Consider the following 23,650-nt stretch of genomic DNA (forward strand, 5'->3'; position numbering starts at 1 on the left):
ATGATTACAAAATCCGAAAATTGGAAGAGAAGTTGCAAAAACTTTTCATTTTTTTTTTTTAAATGGTCATGTTATGAAATTTGAAATATAGAATTTTGTCATTCATTTGTCATGTATTTTATATGGAAATCGCTTGAGACAAGACATGAAGCCACTTGATGCAAGGCACTAACAAGTACAAAAGCTGATTATTGTAATGACATATCTATTGAGCTTAATCTTGAAAAGACCAAGGCAGTAGTGTTTTATTTTACTTCAGTTGAAGTTCTCAGAAATAAAAGGGGGCCCCCTACCTGGGGTAACACTTGAACTCTATATGAGATACATAGATACATGTTGCAATTACTTTTTTTTCCTTTCATTATGCTATCTTGAATTTTCAAGTAAAGTAACTAAAAATTTTAATAAATTGTATTCATTTTGATATACACCAATAATAAATACTCTATTTAGTATTTTAATCATTTATTATTTATAATTAATATATATATATATATATATATATATACACACACACTTACTTAGATAATCTATATATAAATATGATAGCATGTGTTTTTTCGTGTGTCACGCTTACGTCGTTTAATTGTTATGTTTCTATTTCTTGTAATAAATAATTTTACCAAGAATTCTTTATAAGTTTTGGTTTCGACTGTAGCTGATGGCACTAAAATCATCTATTTTTTTTTATAAATAATTTTATCGAGAATTCTTCATAAGTTTTGGTTTCACTTTCGATTATGGCTGAAGGAACTGAAGTTATTTTTTCATAAGTTTTTATTTCGGTTATATATATATATATATATATATGCATACATTTTTTCATAAGCTTTTATTTCGGTTTCGATATATGTATATATATATTGAAATCGCAACTTTATAATATATAAAAATCGATAGCACATTAACTCTATAATAACATATACGAAATCTGCAAGAATTAAAATATCATATTCAAGTGTACTTTACGACCGAGCTTTACCGGTTGTTCATGCTAACTTAGATAAATACTATTGCAGTTTTAACAAAAGAGCTACAATAATATCAGAGCGTCTCCATTTACACTGAACATCTATAGAATGCCAAAAATATTGATATTACATTTGAATGAGTCCCTGTGGAATTTCCACAGGTCTCGCTAGTATTAATAATTGTAATTATATATAACACATGTCTATATATTTATTTAATTTTTATATGAAGCTAATTACTTCATATTTTGAATTTTATTTCCGGAAATGACATGTGTTGATTAGCTCTAAATGTTATATCCATATAAAATTCTGTTTTATTAATATTTCGATTAAATTTATTATTACATTAACTATAATTCTTTTATCATTTAATTATTTTTCATTAATCATTCTTATCATTAACATAAATATATAATATATATATATATATATATATATCATTCAAACACGGTAGTGTTTGAATATATGGCTACGTGGCAGTTTTAATCATTTAGAACTGCTTTAAAGCTTCACCGCTCACTCATTTTTCAGCTAAATTTTAAACAATTATTACAGCTTAAAGATCACCTTCTCAGTTATATTGTGAAAAAAAAAATTTTAATTCCCGTTCAGTAAAACAAAAGTTATGAATTTTCTGGTGTTCAAAATTGTAAAAAATATGTAAGGAGTCGAGCGACGTTTTTTATGACCGGTTTCCATAGCAACCATGTCGCCTCAGCGACTACTGTTGCTAGTAATTCACTGCTGTCACGAAAAGAGAAGTAACAAGTGAAACAGAGAGAATAAAAGCATGAAAGGGAGATAATTGGGGGATTTTATTGAAAGCAGACGAGTGCCGTACATTGTTATTACATATGTTATGTTTATGGGGGGGGGCAAAAAAATAAGACTGAAAATAAACAAAGAACAAGTGAATTTATTGGAAGCCTAGAAAAATCATGGATTACAATAGAAAAATGTGAGCATGAAAAGTAATATGGTTAGGCTTAAACATGGAAAAGTAAACAACTAGTTGTTAAAATGGGGGAAAAAAGGACAAGAGATTCTAGTAAAAAATATAAATTTATAACTAATATATTGCAGCATTAAGAATTTTTTTTTTAATTCAATTCATAACATTATATAATCAATACTTAATACTACAATATTTTAAGTTATAAATTTATTATATTTTTTACTAGAATATCTTGTCCTTTTCTTTTCCAGTTTTAACTTAACCATATTACTTTTGATGCTCGCATTTTTCTATTGTAATGTATATATATATATATATATATATATATATATACACACACGTGTTACAATAAGACATTTTACTGTAGAAACCTTTTGAGAATTGTAACGACCATACCTTTTTGTGTAACGAAACATTTTGAATGACATCGTTGAAAGAAAAGAACGACTAACATGCTAAAAGTTGAAACTTACGATGAACTAGACATAACACAGGGAAAGAAAATGAAAACAAGATGGCGGACATGATAACAGGAGGAGGGTTGAAATGGTTGGACGACGTGTAACAAGAAAATGGATGACAAACATCAGGGTAGCGACATTGGGTGAATATCAACAAACACACATCAGTGGTTCCCAACCTATTTGCATTTGGCTCCCAATCTTAAACTTTCGGCAAGTTTTTTTTTTTTTTTTTTTAATTGTTATCTGCTTTAGACAAATGAATCAGACTTCCACCGCCACTTTAAATAAAAACAAAATGAAACTAAATACAGCCCACATTAGGCATGCTTACACCTAGCAGCTGTGTTCCAAAATTTATAATGATCGGTTAATTAGTTTTAAAGTGAATCCAATACATGCAAATATATAAAGATATGATAATTGTGACGTCTTGTCAGATGAGTGACACTCATCCAGTCACTGAAAGTCGATGTGCTCGTAGATGACTTTTCAGTCCTGTCAGCGACTTGCGCACCCTCAAGCAGACATGACACTGATGACGGTTATTGGTTTGGATGAAACTAACAGCAACGGAACCTATACATATATATATATATTTTTTTTTTAATTTTCTTCATTTGAAGATTGTAATGCTGGGTAAGGGGCAGCCAAACCAGCTGCCAACATTGCCCTGCTTTTTATTGAAACCAACCGAGAGCTCTTTTTAGTATCCTCGTTGTTCCCTTAAGTGCAATTGTCTGGATTTCTTTTGCACTTGGTTCACCAGGAATATTAGTTAGGTAGAACTTTAGGTTCTTCTTCATAAGCCCTGTGGCACCTATAATAACTGGTATGATTGATATCTCCCTAAGATTCCAATTTCTTTTTTGCATGCGCTTTCATTGATTAACAAGACCTGTCTTAGACAACAGAGTCTGGTCACACACCTCACCGATGCAAAGATCTCCATGATTGGGTGGCAAGGTTTGGTGTTTCCTACAGGCTCTTTTGAGCTTCGCCTGGTCTATCTTGGCTGTTTCAAAGTGTTCTGCACCTTTGTATATCAATGCCCTCTACCGCTAGTGATTATATGCTAGAGACTCCCAACTGTCAACAGGAACAAGAAAACTCACCAGACTCTCCTTGATGCTATCACGAAATATATATATATAAGAGTAGGTAGTAGTTTACTTGAAGCATTGTTGGTAAAGAAATATATAGAATTTTTTTTTAAAAGGCGGAGAAAGACTGGAATTATGAAAGTAAAGAAAGAAAAACAAACAAATGTAGACGGGTGTGCTTGAGTAGAGGAGTGTCTAGCCTTTATTCGTCTATCTTTCCTCACCTCAATGTATAATTATTTATAACCAAGTTGCTGGTATGTCCGGTGTATGTAAAGTCCGTGGGTGGTATGGAACTTTGATTAATCAAAGTTCCATACCACCCACGGACTTGATTAATCAAAGTTCCATACCACCCACGGACTTTACATACACCGGACATGTACAGTTTACTCCAGCATACCCGTCTACATTTGTTTGTTTTTCTTTCTTTACTTTCATAATTCCGGTCTTTCCCCGCATTGTCTTTGGCTTTTAAAAAAAATTCTCTCTCTCTCTCTATATATATATATATAATAAAATTATCTTGTGAGATTTTAAAAGTCAGACATAGATAGAATTTTAGTTTTAAATTGCGTTGTCGTTACTGTGTGCTCTGTTATATGTCGTCACGTCCCCGTTACACAACAGGACTACTATTCGCATCTTGGCTGTTGTTTTTACAATGTTTCGCCTGTTGTAACCTATGGTCTTCTTCAGGTGCTTCTTTTCAAACTTGGGAATGTTTATGTCTCAAACTTTGGATCCTATACAGAATTTCGAACTAAACACTTTATTTAATCCACTGGAATTCACATATACCTGTGGTGCAACGGTTAAAGGTGTTGATTAATAATCAGATCTTTTTCTGGAGGTTGATGGTTTGATCTTTAGTAAAAGTTACAATAGCTAAGAATAACCTAATAATGTCATAGAGTAGGCATCCTAAGCCAATAAATAACGATTAAGTTAGCTAGTGTGAATTTTGAAAAGGCTCACCTTTAGTGCATGTCAGAATAACTTGTTTGCAAACAGACTTTTATCCAGAGACTGGTAACGCGAGTTGAAATAGGAGGAAGAGGTCAAGCTCTCTTAACAAAACAGTCCATCAATATGAATATATGACGAAGGAGATACATTTTCGAGTGAGAGAAAAGTAAGAGTTTCAGTCAGTCTCTCTCAAGAAGCCCTATGCACAAGCCATGGCTAAACGATGTAGAAACTAATAATCTAAGTCGAATGTTACTGAGGTGTCTGTCTGTCTGCTTCTTTCATTTTCCAAGTTAGAAAACTAAATTAAAAAGGAAATAATTAGTTACTAACACCGACTTAGTTCACAATACATTGTAGTCTACATTGCAGAACCTAGTCTACTATTGATTTTATAAAAAAATCATTCTTTATATATAATAATTTGATTTAAAGTTAAAATGCAAAAGTCAAGCATCATAGTTCAATTGTACTCTAAACAGAAACATCAACGTTGCCCGGGATTAAATGATGATCAACGAATGTTTCACACTCCCATATTTTTATTGTTATTGAAATCAATGAAATCGACCATTTTTCAATCAAATTAATTGATTGCCTGCTCTAGTTGGGGACCCATCGCAGTGCACTGCAAGGGAGCTTCACATGCCTCCTTGCAGCGACTTATTCCACAATACATTGTAGACTACATTACACTGTAAAGAATCTATTATTGATTATATAAAAATTATTTTTATATGCAATGGTTTGAATTAAAGCTTAAAATGCTAGAGTCAAGTATCATGCTTCAATTGTGCTCTAAACAGAAACATTAATTTCGAACACATCCTGTCATATCAAAGCACCTACTGTTGATTTTATATGCCTGGCCTTACTGCTTGTGCTGTGATAATGGCTTGAATTTAAGTTTAAAATTAAAAAGGTCAAGTATTATGATACAACTGTACTTTAAACAGAAACATTCATTTTGAATGCGCCCCTGTCATATCAAAGAGTCTACTGCTGATTTTATATGTTGGGTCTTTCAGCTTGTGTGGTAATAAAACTTCTCAAATGCACTTGCGATGTTAGGTTGTGTAAGGTGTTAACTTGGGTCATATCGCCTATTCCTTCTTTTATCGGATTATTTCGATTATCAATGCATTCTTATACAAAGCCTATCTAAGAACACTGCTAGGCACATAAAGTACTTTTGTGTGAAATCTCATAAAAATTAGCCCAGTTATTTTAGAGTCCATAGGGAACGAACTCGCACACAAAATTCCTTTTATATAATAGTAGAAGAGATTAGTCTTTATCTCTCTCTCTCTCCCTCTCTCCTTAGGTCCATTCTCTCCAATATAAAACCTTGGAGAAAACTCATCAAAAGTCTCCTTATGTCATTTATGCATGAGAAGTTTATTTGTCTCAGTTAAAATGATGAGACAATCAGACGACACAACCACTCATGAAAAGTGATGAGAAATAAGTGACAATGAAGAGAAGGAAAAGACACCCCGTTTTTATGTATAAAAAGACTTATTCGTTTTTTTTTTGTTTTTATCGCTTGTGGATGGAAATGTAACAATAATTAACATGAAAAATTTAGACGGTGCTTGTGCAGTATAGGTCCTATTTGAAAAAATTATAAGATGCTTGTGCAGTATATGCCCGATGTGAAAAATTTAGAAGGTGCTTGCGCAGTATATATGTTACAATATGCAAGTGACCTACTGGGTCATAGATAGGGCTGTGACAACAGCATATTCTTTTCATTGGTTTAACTCTTGAGTATAAATCCATTCATATCTTATATGTTTTTATATAGATTGATGTGGTTCTTGGTTGACTGACTGTGTCTTACTGTGTCGGATATATACTTGAGAGTCAAAAGAATGAAAAGAATATTCTGTTGTCACAGCCCTAGTCATAGCCGACAAAATGAGAACATTCTACCCTCGTGGATAAAAACAAAGGTTTTAATTTAATTCAAAATTCCGTATAGATCTCCAAGATCGAAAAGATGCACCATTTATTTCTGTCTCTCCCCCCCCCCCCCAGCCCAAACAAGGCATATCATTACTAAAGCCTAAGGGATTACAGTGAAAGAAGTCAGATTTTTTTTCTTGAGGGAGCAGACGTCTTTGTGGTGAGCTGGGTAGCAAGATGTTTGTTCACATTACATTTAAGTTTATGCATGTTTTTACAGTCAGGAAAACAGGGAGCAAGGAGTGAATTCAAAAGGCAAGTGGTCCAAAAAAAGAAGTCGCCAGAATTGAAAAATCTTCTGGCAAGTATAGAAATGCAACGGTGGTGATGTGTCAGATGCTGGAGTTTGGCAGATATTGCGAAAGCTATTAAGTTAAAAAAATTTGGCAGTTACATTGGGAAAAATGTTAAAACAATTAAGATGAAGATAGTAATCCAAAAAATCCAAATACACATCCATATATGTTAGCAGAAAAGGCTTTAAATTTTTGCACGTAGAATTTCTAAAGAATGAAAATAATCGAAATGGAAACCTACATTGTCAATTTTTAAGAACACGTCCCCAAAAATAAACCCAAAAGTAAACCCGAAAATAACCCAAGATTGAGAACCACAGACTGAAGCATGGATTCTTACTTTAAATTTATCGTGGATGATTTTGTTATCGGTCCTTTCCAGAATTCCCTCTATATTAAAAACAAAGATAAACGAAAATATGTATGATGTACGTACCCGTGATGGAAGAAAATTATCATATTCCAAAAATCAGGTACACTGATCAAGTAGTTTTATTTTTAAATAAGAAAATAGAATTTGATGAGTTAGAGAAACTATCTTATCCACCATTTAGAAATTTTGAAAAAACAAAACGGAAAAAACCCCAAAAAAACTAGGGGAGATAACAATTCAAACTTGCGAGATTTATGTTGTAATGCTTACGAATTCTCAATCATTTAAAAATTATTTTTTTATAACCAATTTATCAATTTAGGTGAGTTTTGGAATATGATATTTTTTTTTTTTTTGTTTCATCATGGGTGCATACATCATACAGATTTTTTTTTTTTAATAAAGGGAGAATTCTGGACAAGAACCTCTTTTTTTTTTTTTTTTCAAGTTACGCCTTTCGATATTTTTTTTCATGTTCAGCAAGTTTACCTTTTAGACATAAGATCATAAAACGGTAGAGATTTTAATTTTGAAAACATACTGACACGCATTATTCACAATCAGGTCATTCTTTGTTTTTGTTTTTTATTAAAACTGAATTTTTCAAGCTTTTATTTTGCAAAAAAAAAAAAAAAAAAAAATGCAATTCAAAATTCTAAGGATCTCTTGGATCAAACAAACATTTTCATATTTTATATAGCAAAACTCAGATACATTAAAATTTTGAAAAACAAAACAAAAAAAAAACTAGAGGAGATAATTCAAACTAGCAAGATTTATGTTATAATGCCTAAAAATTCTCAATCATTTAAAAATGATTTTTTATAATCAATTTATCAATTTAGGTGATTTTTGGAATATAATTTTTTTTGTTTTATCACGGGTACATACATAAAAAAGATTATTTTTTTTTAAATAGGGAGAATGCTGATGCGTATTATTCATAATCAAGTCATTCTTTTTTTAAATTAAAACAATTTTTCAAGCTTTTGTTTTTGGAAAAATAAAGCAATTTAAAGATGTAAGGATCTCTTTGATCAAACAAACATATTTATATTTTATATAGCAAAACTCAGATACATTATACAGGCTGAGATTTTTCAGTAGTATACTCACAATTGTAATTCCATAAGCAAAGTTTCTTTCTTATAACTACCCATTTGTAGAAGTTAAATCAAGAGTGAATGCCCACTGAATAATAATTGCAAAGTTCAGTACTTTGTTTAGAAGGAGACTATTCGACCAGATGAGAACTATAATAACTAGAAAGACTATATCGGTATATCTGCGGCAAATTAAAAACAATGATTCTACGTTCGCAGACGCTCTTCTCTAAATTGTTTAATGAAAAAAAAAAAAGAAAAAATGAATTGGATAATCAATAATGGAGCTTTAAATACAAAGGCCATATGGTCAATTTTCTATTATTCTAGTACTCCTAGAGAGTTAAACATCCTGGGCCCCCAAAATCAACAAAGATTAGACCATTCCTGTTATGATCCGGTCCCTATTAATTTTGCGGTGGGGGTAAAATTCTGTGCAGTTCTAGGAGACCCACCCTCCTAGGCCTTAAATTCTCTCCTTGAGAAGAGGTTAATTTATTGCTCATCGCCTGAAGCGTTCTCACCGGGGAATGCCTATGGGGTTGCCCAGGCATTTTTTTGCAGGTAAGAGTGCCCCTCAATCCCAATTTCCGACCCTGGTGTCAGAGTTCTTGTGGTGGGAGAGAACTAAATATAAACTTAGACATCTATGAAATAAAAGAGATGACTAATGGCCAAATGCAGGAATGGATATAAAATTGCAAGTCCCTGAAGATTATGAAACACAATCCTGCGGGACTGTTTCCCAGCTGACTATGATATGGCCATTTTCAAATAAACATTTTTTATTACTTTTTTGTACAATGTCAGACTCATAAATTTTGACCACTTGCCTTTTATTTTTCCTGACTGTACAAACGTGCATGAATTTAAATGTAATGTGAACAAACATCTTGCTGCCCAGCTCACCACAATGAGCCCCGTTCCCTCAAAAAAAAAAAAAAAAAATCATCTTCTATCATAGTAATTGCTTACACTTTAGTAGTAATATGCCTTGTTTGGGGTGAAAAAAAAAAGATTAAGAAAATGGTGCATCTACATGGAATTTCAAATTTAATTAAACCATTCAAAAAAGAAAAAAAAAGGCCATATCATAGTCAACTTGGAAGCAGTCCCAAAGTATTGTGTTTCACAAATAGGTAGTCATAAGAAAGAAACTTTGCTAATAGAAGTTTGTTTAGTTTTAGGTACACAGAGATAAACATGCGCGGAGGTATTTACTGTTGTTGTAGGTAGAAGGGTTCAGATTGGAGCTCGGCTGAGTATCTGTCATGAAAATAATCTTTTTTTTTTTCAACTATAATATACCAGGAGTACTTGGAAGCTGTAAATATGTAATACACCAGGAGTACTTGGCAGCTGTAAATAATGTAATCTATTATATGAATCTCACCCGTCTGTTTAAATGTATGTATGTATGTTTGTATGTCTGCCTAAAACTTTCGACAAAGGCGACGGATTTTCATGAGATCGGTATCGTTTGTAAGCTCGGCCCTGCGGATGACAAATATCGAAAAATTGGCTAAAAACATTAATCCTTGACACTTTTCTACAAGGAGGGGCCGCTTTTTCACAGATATTTTCAAAAGTCATCTCCTCTTTTCGATTGACTAGCCTTAATTTAAACCTTTGCTACTTCCAGTTTGGCGATGGATGCAACAGCAAAGATGTCACTTTTTTTTCACATTCCTTTCCTCCTTTGCGGTACAGGTTCGAGACTGCCTGCCTACCTACTACTACTTTTCCTTTCCTTTCTTTTTTTGGCTCAACATACACCTCCAAACACCTGGCAACGCCAGGCACTCAGGCTAGTATACCATATGGCACTTAAATCATCTTTTTTTTATGAATAATTTTATGAAGAATTCTTCATAGGTTTTTGTTTTGTTTATAGCTGAAGGAACTCAAGTTATATATATATATATATATATATATTAGGACAACAAGAGTATGAAATGAAGACACAAAACTATATATTGGTAGATATAGAATGGATCATTTATTTAATAATGGAATACAGGCAAAATTTGGGGGATAGAAGGGACTCTTTGCTGTATTCCATAATTAAATAAATGATCCATTCTATATCTACCTAAATATAGTTTTGTGTCTTCATTTCATACTCTTGTTGTCCTACTGTATAAGCTCCAATAATTATTGTTGAGCTTGACATTATCCGGATAAGTCTCTTTTGAGGATTTGAACTTTCTCTTTTCCTCTTAAATTAAGCTATATATATATATATATATATATATATATATAAAGGTTTATACATAAATATATATATATATATTTTTTTTTGTTACGTAAGTTTATATATATATATATATATATATATATATATATATATATATATATATATATATATATTTTTTTTTTTTTTTCATAAGTTTTGGTTCAAGCTGATGCACCCAAGTCATATAGATGTATTTTTTCGTGTGGTTCAGTGAGAGAAGAGGTGGCTGGTTACTTTTAATGCATCTAAAACCAAGCTCCTATCTTTACATCATCAATGCTCTCATCCCCATCTGGCATCAATCGAAATGGATGGCTCTCGTCTTGGGGAGACTCCATGTTTTGACAAGCTTCTGGGATTGACCTTTACTCCTGACCTTAAATGGAACACATACATCAAGTCTGTTGCCAAGGTCGCTGGAAAAATGGTAGGATCTTTCTACCACTCCAGAAGATATCTCACTGCTGATGCAATTCTCTATCTATATAAAAGCCAAGTACGTCCAAGGACGGAGTACTGTTGCCACATCTGGGAAGGAGCTGCTAAAAACAGCCTATCCTGCCTTGACAGAGTACAAAATAGACTTCGTGGCTTAGTGGGGGATGTCCTTTTCTCTTCCCTGCAACCTCTCTCTCACAGAAGAGACGTCGCGAGCATGTCTTTGTTTTATCGTTACTTCCATGGCAGGTGCTCGTCTGAGCTCCAATCTCTGGTCCCCCCCCTCGCCAATCTTTCATGATAAACACCCGTCTAGCTGAAACCACTGCCAATAATTTTCCCCACTCTTTATCTGTGCTTAAATCAAAACAGATTCCCTAGAAGTGCACGCCTGTGGAACTCTCTTCCGTTTGCCTGTTTCCCACCTGACTATACCTTGGATGTCTTCAAGTCCAACATAAACAAATTCCTGATGAACCACCCCCTTAAGACATTTTATCAAATCTCCAATACTAATGATTTCTATGATATTATCCCATTGATTACTGTACACGCAATAACCCTTATCCTCTAGTGGCTTCCGAGCCTTGATGAGTGGTGACTACCATGTAAAAAAAAAAAAAAAAAATGTGAGGTTTGGTTGTTTTGTTTTACGGCATATCAACCCTTTTCAAGTTATTTAATGCCGAATCCAATTATTTTGGAAATAGTATTCATGTTGCATCCAGTTATTTCGTAGAAGGTTTTTATTCTTCAAACTTTTTGTATCTTCAATCGCTAGTTTGTAGTGTTTGGTTTGGTTTGGTTGTTTTTATAATAGATTTTATCATTTTTGTTCCCTGCCTTACAGAACATGAATGAGTTTTGCAAAGGGAGAGGGAAAAGGGTTAATGTTCGGCACATTTTAAATTAAGAAACCAGTCAGAAAGTGAGGGAGATAGAAAGAGAAAAGGGGAAAAGGTGGATTATTTTTGTTTTTTGGTTTTGCAGAACATAATTAAGTTTTGTGAAAGAAAGTAGAAAAACAAAAAAAAACATCATCAATGTTAAGTGCATTTCGTCACTAAGGAAGCCAATATCTCCAGACAGCTTGATCTAGTAGCACCAGTCAAACGTGAGAGGAGAAAAGAAAGGAATAGCTATCGAAATATGATGAATTTAAAAAAATTATCTGGTGTTATGAGCGACAGTGGGAGGATTTCTGAGTATGAGGATTAAGCTCACCCGCCTTCATTTATTTATGATTAATAAAATTTCATTTTTAATTAATTTTTTTTAAAACACAAACCAATATATGCCTGATGAAGCAGATTTAGTTACGTTTCTCATAACAAAGATAATGCAATAAGAATATTTTGCAGTTAAAATAAAAATCTGACTATTCAAATTCATTATTTAATTTTTCATTTTTTTAAAACTGTATTAAAATTAATAACAGAAAAAAATTTGTTGACATACGTACATTTAATTAATTTAAAAAAAATATTTTTTAATAAATTAGCCAAGAAAATTTTATTTAAAAAAAAAAAAAAATTCCCTAATTTTCTTGGAAAATTTATTAAAAATGAAAAAGTACTTAAAAAAGACAAGTATATAACAAACTAGCTGGAGGCCCGGCATTGCTCGGCCGCACAATACACTTAAACATGATATTTTGATTTATGCAGATTGCGAATGTATCATTATAGAATCAATTCTTTATTGAATATTATATATTACAAGGAAAAATTTGCCCAGTAAACTAATTTGCAAAGAAAAAAAAGTTAAAAAAATAACGATAATTATGTTCACCAAATCCCATCTGTGTTTGGGCTTGACGCTCTTAAAAATAGTCTTTCTTCTCTTATAGATAAAAGAGAATTTTTACAAGGGAATATTTTACATTACACCGGCCAAGCTTACACCAGCGTAACGTAAAATATTCCTCTGGAAAAATTATTTTTATTTATAAGAGAAGAAAGACTATTTTTAAGATCCGATTGTTTTCAATTTTCGATAATCATCAGATGAATTTCTATACAAAACATATCTAAGAACACTGCCAGGTATATAAATTACATGAAATTTGCAAGAGATAGGCTCAGCCGTTTCGGAACCTCTAAGGAAGGAACTCACACATACAAAGTGGCCTTTATATAATAGTAGACAGAAACTGAAATGGCCGAGCACACCTTTTTCTATTGCAGTCGACTTTGGGGACTCATGGAGTATGTCAAAGAGGTAACGGCTCGCATCAATGCAGAGTGCTCACTTTTCTTTGATGCAACATACGTTACTGACAACATTGATCCACCACTGTCCGGGAAGCAAAGAATGTTTTTTTTTTTTTGGTTATCCTAGCAGTGGTAAGAATGATAACATAGCTCACATACCTCAAAAATGTCTATGAGAAAGGCAAAAAAAAAAAAAAGTTACTCTTCGACCTAACTGGATAAGTTTTTATTTTAGTTTACGCCACTTATCAAGGCCCAGAAGACATGTGAGGATAAGAGTTAATGAGTGTACAGTAATTTAGTGCTAAAAACAAGTGTTGGGTGTTATACGAGAACAAGAAATAATGACCGACATGAGAAGGTCACATCTTTGGAGTCTCGATAATCATTCAAAAATAGAAAATTAAACAAAATACTGGTAGAAACTCAAGAAATGTTGCTGTGACATTTATTGGTTCAGTTTTCTACCAGAAACATTTATTGGTTCAGTTTTCTACCAGAAACATTTATTGGTTCAGTTTCCTACCAGAAACCGCTGATGGAAGTTTGTTTAGTCTTAGGTAGGTAGAAAGAGAAAACAGGAAATTATTCTCACACATACAAACGCTTTCGCACTGTCACAATCCTGAGCACACGACCACATATGCGTTTTTTTTTTTTTTTGTTACATTTACAACCACTGTTTATCGCATTTCTATGGTTTATTTGATCTTTTGTATTTTATTTATAACTAGTGAGGGTTCCTGGCATTGCCCGGATGTGTTGAATAAGGAAGCCCGCTTCCCCCCCAAAAAAGTAGGTAGCCCGGGTGGAGAGGGATGTTAAAAGAATAAAAAGTGGTAGTATGCAGACAGGCTCAAACCCGTGATGCGAAGGAGGAAAATATGTGACGTCTTTGCCGATGCATGCATGGTAAAACCGGAAATTGAAAGGAGGTGATGACTTGCAAAAATGTCGGAAGGGAAAAAGCGACCACTCCTTGTAGAAAACTGGCGAGTGGAGGGTGAAGGAATTAATGTTTTTGACCAATTTTTTCGATATTTGTCATCCGAAGGATCAAGGTTTAAAACGATACCGGTTTGTCACGTTCAGACGTGTCTGTCAGAAGTTTTTGCAAGACACACAAACATACACACACATTTTGCCTTTTATATATATATATACTAGCGGGGGGTACCCGGCGTTGCCCGGGTGTTTGGAGGTGTGTGTTTAGAAAAAAAAAAAAAAAAAAAAAAAAAACATCGGCCGGGAGTTTGGAGGTGTAAAAGAAAATAAGTTTTAATAGGTAGGATTGAACCCCGAAGCCTTGACGTGAAGGTGAAAATGAAAGGGGAAAAAAGCCAGCCAGTTGTTTACCATTCATCTCGTCCACGAGGGGAGAATAATTGATAAGCGTGTTAAGTCAAAGAGGTTTGATTGACAGGTGGACGCTTAATGAGGTCATCGTGGGAGCGTTACGATGACGTGATAGTTTTTTTTATTTACTGCGGGCCAGCTTTTTGGTGTTTGTTTACTTTGTTTCAATGCAGAGCAGTTTTGGCTTCCCCAAGATGATGGTGGGGGGAAACCAGCTCCCCATTTAAAGGGGATTGTCCAAATTGAATAGTAATTGTCTGATAAAAGGAGAAACTCCGCATTGATCAAAGCTGATTGCTTTTGGACGATCCCGGCGATCGCGACCGGAACAATGACGCCAGCTTCGAATTAGTTTTGCTTTTATTATAAGAAAAAGCCAAATCCACATGCGGTGATCCAAAAATGTGGAATATTTAGCTTCTCAAAGTCGAGCAAATTAAATAGACAGGCGACCACCATTGTTAACTTGTAGATATTATGATTTCAACATGATATAAAATGTTTTAAGAATGAGCGACGGCCTCGAGAACCTGCCAGAAAAAAGCCTTTTGTGGACATACACAAAAAGCATACATGCATACACACACATTTTTACTTTTATATATAGATTTTGTTGACACATTACGATAATGTCAACAAATCAGAGGAAAGAGAAAGGAGAAGCAACATCTTTTATGACGTTGTATGTAGACCCCCTGAGAATCTACTAAAAGTCTGTAGAGCTTATGTTTGTTATCGTGCACACTTCATGACATCTAAAAGGATTAATTATTGCCATTCATTTTTAACTATATATATATATATATATATATATATATATATATATATATATATATATATATATATATATATATATTCCCTGGAGTCTGAGTGACAACAAGTCTCTCCAGATTTCCAGTACTCTCCACATCTTTCAATATATATAGTTTTAAATAAATAAGAATGTAAATATACTAATCATAGTGAGGGTGATAAGTAGTTAAATGGAGTAATCCTTAATCTTATAAATACAAGACTGATAAATCAAAACATGTATCCATTTTAAATGTGGAAATTGATGAATCGCAGAGGTAAGAAATTCATTTTTATAGTATGAAAAGGTTAGTAATTGCAATTAAGAATAGGAAATTGGTTCAAATGTTTGTAACATGTATTCTTCCTAAGATTAAGGGAGGTGGTGTTTGATCAACACTGCTGGGGAGCCATGATGTAATATACTGTTTTGTTTTTAAATCCCCGAAACAGTGTTTCATGGTAAACAACTGATGATCCCTTGAAAAATAAATTATTGGTACTATAGTAAATTCGAGAGCGAGTTGATGCAGTGATTGCAGGTGATTAAATAACTTACTGACTAGATGGTTTTCTAACAAATGATAAAAAATATTTTTTTGTATAGTTTTAAAGGTTAAAACCTTCAAAGACTAGACATATATATATATATATATATATATATATATATATTGGCAGCAAGTCATTTAGATATGTTTGATTGAACACGACAGAGTTATTCCTTTTTCCGATCTTGTTGGATATTTTTTCTATTTGCCAACCGGTCTTTTTAATTTCGGCAGGCATATTGTATAGAATGGTGCCAAGAAGTTGTTGGTCGGCCATATTTTTCTCAAGCGCTTTCTATCGGGCATCTGATTGTCGTCAAGAGCAATTGTTGTTTTCTTTTCATTTTCTTTTCCTTTAAGGCTTGGTGCAGGAGGGGTAATGGCGAATTATTTTTATTTTATCTTTATTTTTAGTTTAATATGGCCGACCAACAACTTTTGGGCGCCATTCTATATAATATGCCTGGCGAAATTAAAAAGACCGCTTGGCAAATAGAAAAAATATCCAACAAGAGCAGAAAAAGGAATAACTAGGTCGTGTTCAATCAAACGTGTCTAAATAACGACTTGCTGCCAAATAATGAAATGAGATGTAGATATACCTGATATAAGCAATGGTAAACTTCAATCTACTATAAATACCAAGTATTTATGTATTGATATATTAATTCCAACCAAATAAAAAAGCTCAATAGAGAGAAGAGCTTATTATAAGAGAAAAGAAATTAAAACTAAGTTGAAATTTATTGTTCGTCTGAATACTCCAAAAAGCAAATTTCAACGTCCTTATTCCACGGAGGTGACCTGTTGGCTTTTCTATTTCCCTAATTCTCAAATCCACTCAACTGAAGACCAACTTTGCCATCTTCGGACTACTACACTAACTGCAAGAACAATTTCTATATGTTGAATTTTTTCCACCCGGATTAATTTTACTCCACTGGATTTTAAATTCTGACTATTGGATTTTTTCTGAAGAGTTATTTTTTTTCGCTTTTCGGATAACCTTTGAAAGAGTCTTCATGCAAGCCGCAATTTTATTCCTGGTTTGTTTTTGTTTTTTCAACATTTCCTACATTTTTTCACACGTTGTTTTTAAAGGACGTGTACATTTTTTTTTTCATTTAATGCCATAACCAGAAAATTCTAGCTTTGCTACGATTATAATTTGTTGACCTCTTTCTGTCTTCTGACGAGAAGAATAACAAGAATAGCATTCTTTTAAACTCTGTTGAAATTTGGTTTTTGGAGTATTCGATCGAACAATAAATTTTTAATTGTAAATTTTAACCTAGTTTTAATTTCTATTTACTTCACATATTTTTTTTTTTTTTTTTTTTTTACACAGTGATCACCACTTATCAAGGCCCGGAAGCCACTCAGGGATAAGGGTTATTGCAAGTACATTATGTTAGTGAGGAGATTTGCTGAAATGTTTACTTAAGGGGGCGGTTCATTAGGAATTTGTTAACATTGGACTTGAAGACATCCAAGTTGTAGTCCGGAGGGAAGCAGGCAGACGGAACAGAGTTCCACAGGCGTGCAGTTCTAACAAAGAAGCTTTGTTCATGGAATCTGCGTTTTGATTTAGGCACAGATATAGAGTGGGGGAAATTTTTCACAGTGGATTCAGCTAGACGGGTGTTTTTCGTGAAAGATTGGCGAGGGGGGGACCAGAGATTGGAGTTCAGACGAGCATCTGCCATGGAAATAACGATAAAACAAGGACAGGCTCGCAACGTCTCTTCTGTGGGAGAGAGGTTGCAGGGTAGAGAAAAGGGCATCCCCCACTAAGCCACAAAGTCTATTTTGTACTCTGTCAAGGCAGGATAGGCTGTTTTTAGCAGCTCCTGCCCAGATATGGCAACAGTATTCCATCCTTGGACGTACTTGGCTTTTATATAGATAGAGAATTGCATCCGTAGTGAGATATCTTCTGGAGCGGTAGAAGGATCCCACCATCTTTCCAGCGACCTTGGCAACAGACTTGATATATATATATATATATATATTTTTTTTTTTTAATTATTTTTTATTATTCCATTTTCACCCCAAACAAGAAACAGTGCCATTTTGATATAAGAGGCTACTGTCGGGGACATAAGTTGCAGGGATACTATGTAGGGAGTTGAGCAGCAAGATGTCTGTTCACATTACACTTGAACTTCTGCATGTCAGTACAGTTGGGAAAGCAGAATCCTGGAAGGGAGTTCCAATGTCTAGCAGTTCTGGGGAAGAAACTATTAGAGTAGAAGGCATTCTGACATCTAGGGATCTGTGTAGGGGTGGGACTTTGCAGCTTTTCAGGTTTGTCAGGGGGTATTTATGTCAAGAGGGTACAAGTGCTTGTAGTTTATCAGACCATCTACCATTAAAATACTTGTAGAACAGGCAGAGGGATGCAATATTTTGTTGATGGGACAGAGGTTCAAGCTTAGATGACAGTTCAGGACCTATCATGTTGGCGACTCTCTTTTGAACCCTGTCCAGGAGTGAGAAACTAGTAGCAGATATATATCAAAAACTTACTATGCGTGTCTGTCTATCTCCATTTTTTTCAAAGTGCATCTCCTCCAAGACACAAGGTCACAGAGCAGTGAGAGTCAAATGGTTGCATAACTATTGTTATATAAGCCAGTAAAAAAAAAAAAAAAATAGCTACTAAGGAGTCAAAAATGAAAAAAACTTTTGGACGCCATTCTATATATTATATGCCTGCTGAAATTAAAAAGACCGCTCGGTAAATAGAAAAGATATCCAGCAAGATCGGAAAAAGGAATAATCCTGTCATGTTCAAATCAAACGTGTCTAAATAATGACTTGCTGCCAAAGATTATATATATATATATATATATATATATATATATATATATATATATACACATACACACACACATCCAGTTGAAGATATTCAAAAGAGAAAACTTATGAATTTAACAAGTTTATTAAGAGTGCTCAATAAAAGAAGAGCAAGTGTGTGTGTGTGTGTGTGTGTGTGTGTGTGTGTGTGTGTGTGTGTGTGTGTGTGTGTGTGTGTGTGCACCCCCAGTCTTCGTTAAGACATGCATCTAGAACAATGAAACTCAGATGTAATAATCTGTGGTCTACTGTATACTCTGTAATGTGGCAGTTATCTGCACCAACAAAGGTTAGCAGTAATACCAAAAAGTGTGGTTGGTTCTACACAAAGCCTGTACCGCTATAAACAAATCATCTCTGTGGATTTCCGAGTAACTTAGTTGTTGTGGCGAAATTGACGGGAGAGGCCATCATATTATACACACAGATATTTTTTGTCCTTACAATTCTTAGTGTGACATCGTTACTTAACCACAATAAACAGTTAAAAAAAAAATAAATCCATATAAAAAATTATTAAAACAATATTTTCTTTTAAATGATTAAGAAAAAAATTAAAAAATATTTACGTATCAAAGAACTGACTGCAAAAGCAATATATTGTCATACGTGCGGCAAGAAAACTCTTGTGAATTTAATATTCCCTTGACAATTCCACCTATGGAGGAAGCTCATTCAACCTTCCTATGGGAAATGTCACTGGAATGTACATAAAAATATCCGAACGGTCAGAAAATATTCCTTTTCTTTTTATCATAACTAACAAAAAAAAATCGAAACATCTTATTTGTTTGAAGAAACCAAAATCCGTTCTGGTGGATTTTATTTTGTAATTATATTAAATTTTTACGGCTTATAAAAAAATTTCTTTTATAAAAATAAAATTTTTTATACATAAAAAAAAAAAAACCCAAACTTTTTCTGTTTATCATAACTAACAAAAAAAAATAAAAAAATAAAACATATTTGTTTGAAGAAACCGAAATGCGTTCTGGTGGATTTGATTTTGTAATTATGTTAAATTTTTACGGCTTATATATAAAAATTAAAATTTTTGTATAAAAATTTTAATTTAAAAAAAAAAAACAAACGAAAATATCACTTTTCACTCAGCATAAAATAAGGAATAACTTCAAAAATTAAACTTCTCTTCATACAACTTTATGATCTAAAGATAAACTTGCTATATATATATATATATATATATACACACACACATATTATACACACACACACACACACACAGATACTTTTTTGTCCTTATAATTTTTGTGTGATGTTATTACTTACGTCGAACTACAATTATTCGATCCGCATGTTTGGCCGGGGCAGTTAGTTGGGTAAAAGCCCTGATTTTGCATCTGTTTCATCATCACCCCTCGTCGTAAGGAGTTGGTCATGTTGTGTTGTCTATGGAAAAGGTAAGGCGTCACATTAACACACACAAAAAAAATATATATATATATTAAAAAAAAAAAAATATTGTCTCAATCTTCTGGAGGATTCCAGATATTTCGTTGCTAAGATAAACCACAAGCATTCCAAAGATTTCAGCTTTTTTCAATAATTTAGTCGGATTGGTATCGAAATTTATTACATTTCTCGATTAAAATGGCGCCTCTGAAAGAAACTTCTTTGTCAATCAAACATTTGGTAACTTCAAGACTAAAAAAGAATTTAAAAAAAAAAAAAAAAAAAAAAAAATTTCAAGCTATTTGGAAACTTTAAAAAAAGTTATTGGATAAATAATAATAATAATAATAATTATAATGATAATGATGACAATAATGAGAATGATGACGATAATAATGATGATCATCATTATGACAATAATAATAATGATGATAATATTTATAATATTAATAATATTTATCATAATAATGATAATATTTATATTATTAATGATAACATTTTTAGAGTGAATAAATGTTATTCTGATATAAAATTTTTTTTTCAATATTCAATTGATATTTTCAAAAAAATTGTAGGGTTTGCTTTACAATTAAATTTGGATAAATAATAATGATGATGATAATGATAATATTAATATTTATAATAATGATAATATTGATAATATTAATATTAATAATAATATTTATCATAATAATGATAATATTAATATTTACGCACGACCATGAAAAAAATGCTGCCTGATTTTATTCATTTATTTTTTTGTTTTTAAAAGAGTCCAATCTCAGAAATTGGTTTCTTACAGTGACGATCAAACCAAAGTCTACCTCCTCAAAAACACCCCCACCAAGAATGCGTGTCTGGCTTTCAGAAGGAAGAAATTCTGCCATGAGCAGTTTGGTTTTGTGAATAAGTCCATTTTTAGAATGTGGATAAATGTTATTCTGATATAAAAAAATTTTTTTTTTTTTTTTCAATATTCGATTGATATTTTCAAAAAAATTGTAGGGTTTGTTTAACAATTAAGTAGTCAAATAAATAAATATTACCAAAGGCAAGTTAAATTACTCTTCTAATATGAAAATCCAATTTTGCTTTCAAGAACAAGAACCAATATCCGTCATATATGACTAACAGATTTTTTAATATATATTTTGTCAACAAAAAAAAAAACAAAAAAAAAAAAATTAATGATTTATTAATTTATTACGGACTATAATCCTCATCTTTTGTAATTGTTTGTGTGAAACAACTAAAAAAAAGCTGAGGATAATAGTCCGCAATAAATAAATTAATAAATACTCATCTCAATAATGAATTCCAATTAAATAATATATGATTTATTTTACATATAAGATTAATTTATTTATTACAGGGTTCGTACAGATTTTCAACGTCCATTTTGAAGATTTTCTCCAGACAATAATTTGATGTATAAACAATGCTATAACTTGACCTTCAGGACAGGATCAAAGTGTAGTATCTGTTCTTCAGATGCTGCACTTCAATTTCTTGTTCTCTGTCAGCGGAGAAGAAATCCTTCATGACTGAGAATTTTTATTTTTGTTCCTTTTCTCCACATTAAAAAAAACGACCCTGGTGTCTAACTCTGTCCCGTGGGGAGGCATTGTAAATAGGAACTATGATATAATAAAGAAAACACTTAATAATTGACAACAGGAAAAGTCATTTTCATTTACACACAAAACAACATGCCCATCGACAATCATTTACATTCCCTGGCCCACTTATATTTGGCCAACCAAGCGTGATTAAATGTTATTTTTCCCTTTGTAGATTGGTCTATGCTTAGTTCATTTTACTTTTAAATTTTGAATTTCTGGTGTTGTGGATACAAGAGTTACATCCCTTTATTACAGAACTACCTGATGTTATTATACGGAAAACATCAGATAGTTTAGTGATAAAGGGACATAACTCTTGTATCCACAATAATACAATGTAATTGTCTGTATTTTTGAGATGGGGTGTTTTCATTGATTGAGATTGTCGGACTGACTTCCTCATCTTGGTTGTTACCGTCACAACGTTTCGGCCGTTTTGCCCTCCGGCCTTCGTCAGGTGTTTTGTATCGAACTGGGGAACTGTTTGTTAGGAGTCTCGAACCCAACCCTTTATTATTATTACGGGGGTACCGTGTTCGGACCCCAAAGCCTAGCTGGAGTCCGTAATAATAATAAAGGGTTGGGTTCGAGACTCCTAACAAACGGTTCCCCAGTTCGATACAAAACACCTGACGAAGGCCGGAGGGCAAAACGGCCGAAACGTTGTGACAATAACAACCAAGATGAGGAAGTCAGTCCGACAATCTCAATCAATACAATGTAATTTCAGAACAATGTATTTGGATTTTATTTTCAATATTTACCAAAATAGTTTTATAGTATTTTTATTAATACTTAAAAAATTATTTAATAGTATTTCGACTTTATTTTTAATATTGTAACACAAATTTTGACTGAACATAAAGATCATAGTGTGGTATCTGTTCTGGTGGTGTACATCACCTTTGCTGTCCTTGGTCAGTGGAGGAGAAATCCTTCATCACCGAGACAATTTTAATTTTTGTTTCTATCCAGAGTGCCCCTTTTCGGGGAGCTGGATTTTCCCCACATTAAAAACCGACCTTGTGTCTAACTCTGCCCTTATGGGGAGGCAAATAGGAACATAAAGAATACGGTTTTCAAAACATTTTCCATATTTTTAAGGATTTTTCAGGGTAATAATAGAAAAAAGGCCTTTTCAAGACAAAAGTCAAAATTCAAGAACTTTGCAAGCTTGCGTGAACCATGTATTAAAAAAAATAATATAGCACGTTTTTCATGGCTGTGTGATTATAAAAATTAAAAAAAAAAATCACCTCCCCACACACACAAAAAAATTAAATAATCTAAACTTTAAACAATCAAAGATGAACAAAATCGTATAATTATCACCCCCCCCACTCTCTGTCTAAAATCATTTGTACAAATGAGAGCAAGTAAACAGGAGCAGACAACTCGTTTTCAGATTGTTTAACTTACCTGTCTAATGAATAAATAAAGTTATCTCCCTTATTTCGGAAGATGAAAAGGCAAAAAAAAAAAAAAAAAAAAAAAAAAAGTCCAACAATGGAAGTTTGTATTTATACATTACCTCCATTTATTTTATTTATTTTTTTTTTTACATGTCTATAATGCTGAACAGTATCAAATGAATTACTGAAATCAAAAAATCATTTATTGACCAACTTCTACTGTACACTCTTTAACCCTTATCCTTGAGTGGCCTCTGGGCCTTGATAATGTGGTGATGCCTTTGTAAAAAAAAAAAAAAAAAAAAAAAAAAAAAAAAAAATCACAATGAAGACGATTCCTTTAAGATATTTATGGGCTTTCTTAAAAGTTTGAAGTAAATTGAATAAATAAAAATTTCCGACATTTTTTATCAAGTACTAAATTTGCTCAGCCAAGTACATATTCACTTTAAAAAGATCCTAATAACCTATAAAGTACACATATAATTCAGTATATATATATATATATATATATATATATATATATATATATATATATATAGTATAATTAAGTATAACT

General features: G+C 32.6%; 1 protein-coding gene across 3 annotated transcripts in view; it reads right to left on the reverse strand.

Moving 5' to 3' along the window:
- Positions 1-23,650, reverse strand: part of LOC145269031 (ARF GTPase-activating protein GIT2-like) — a 428,028-nt gene that overhangs the window by 165,981 nt on the left and 238,397 nt on the right. For 2 of the 3 annotated variants that reach the window (XM_080124621.1, XM_080124620.1), the window contains exon 10: positions 19,935-20,054. The exons of the other annotated variant lie outside the window; for it this stretch is intronic. In XM_080124621.1, coding sequence (XP_079980747.1) covers positions 19,935-20,054 — 120 coding nt within the window. The remainder of the gene's footprint in view (positions 1-19,934; positions 20,055-23,650) is intronic. 3 annotated transcript variants of the gene reach the window in all.

Source organism: Euprymna scolopes, chromosome 45 (genome assembly GCF_053919585.1).
Source record: "Euprymna scolopes isolate OS-2025 chromosome 45, ASM5391958v1, whole genome shotgun sequence".
In the NCBI taxonomy this organism is placed as follows: Eukaryota; Metazoa; Mollusca; class Cephalopoda; order Sepiida; family Sepiolidae; genus Euprymna; species Euprymna scolopes.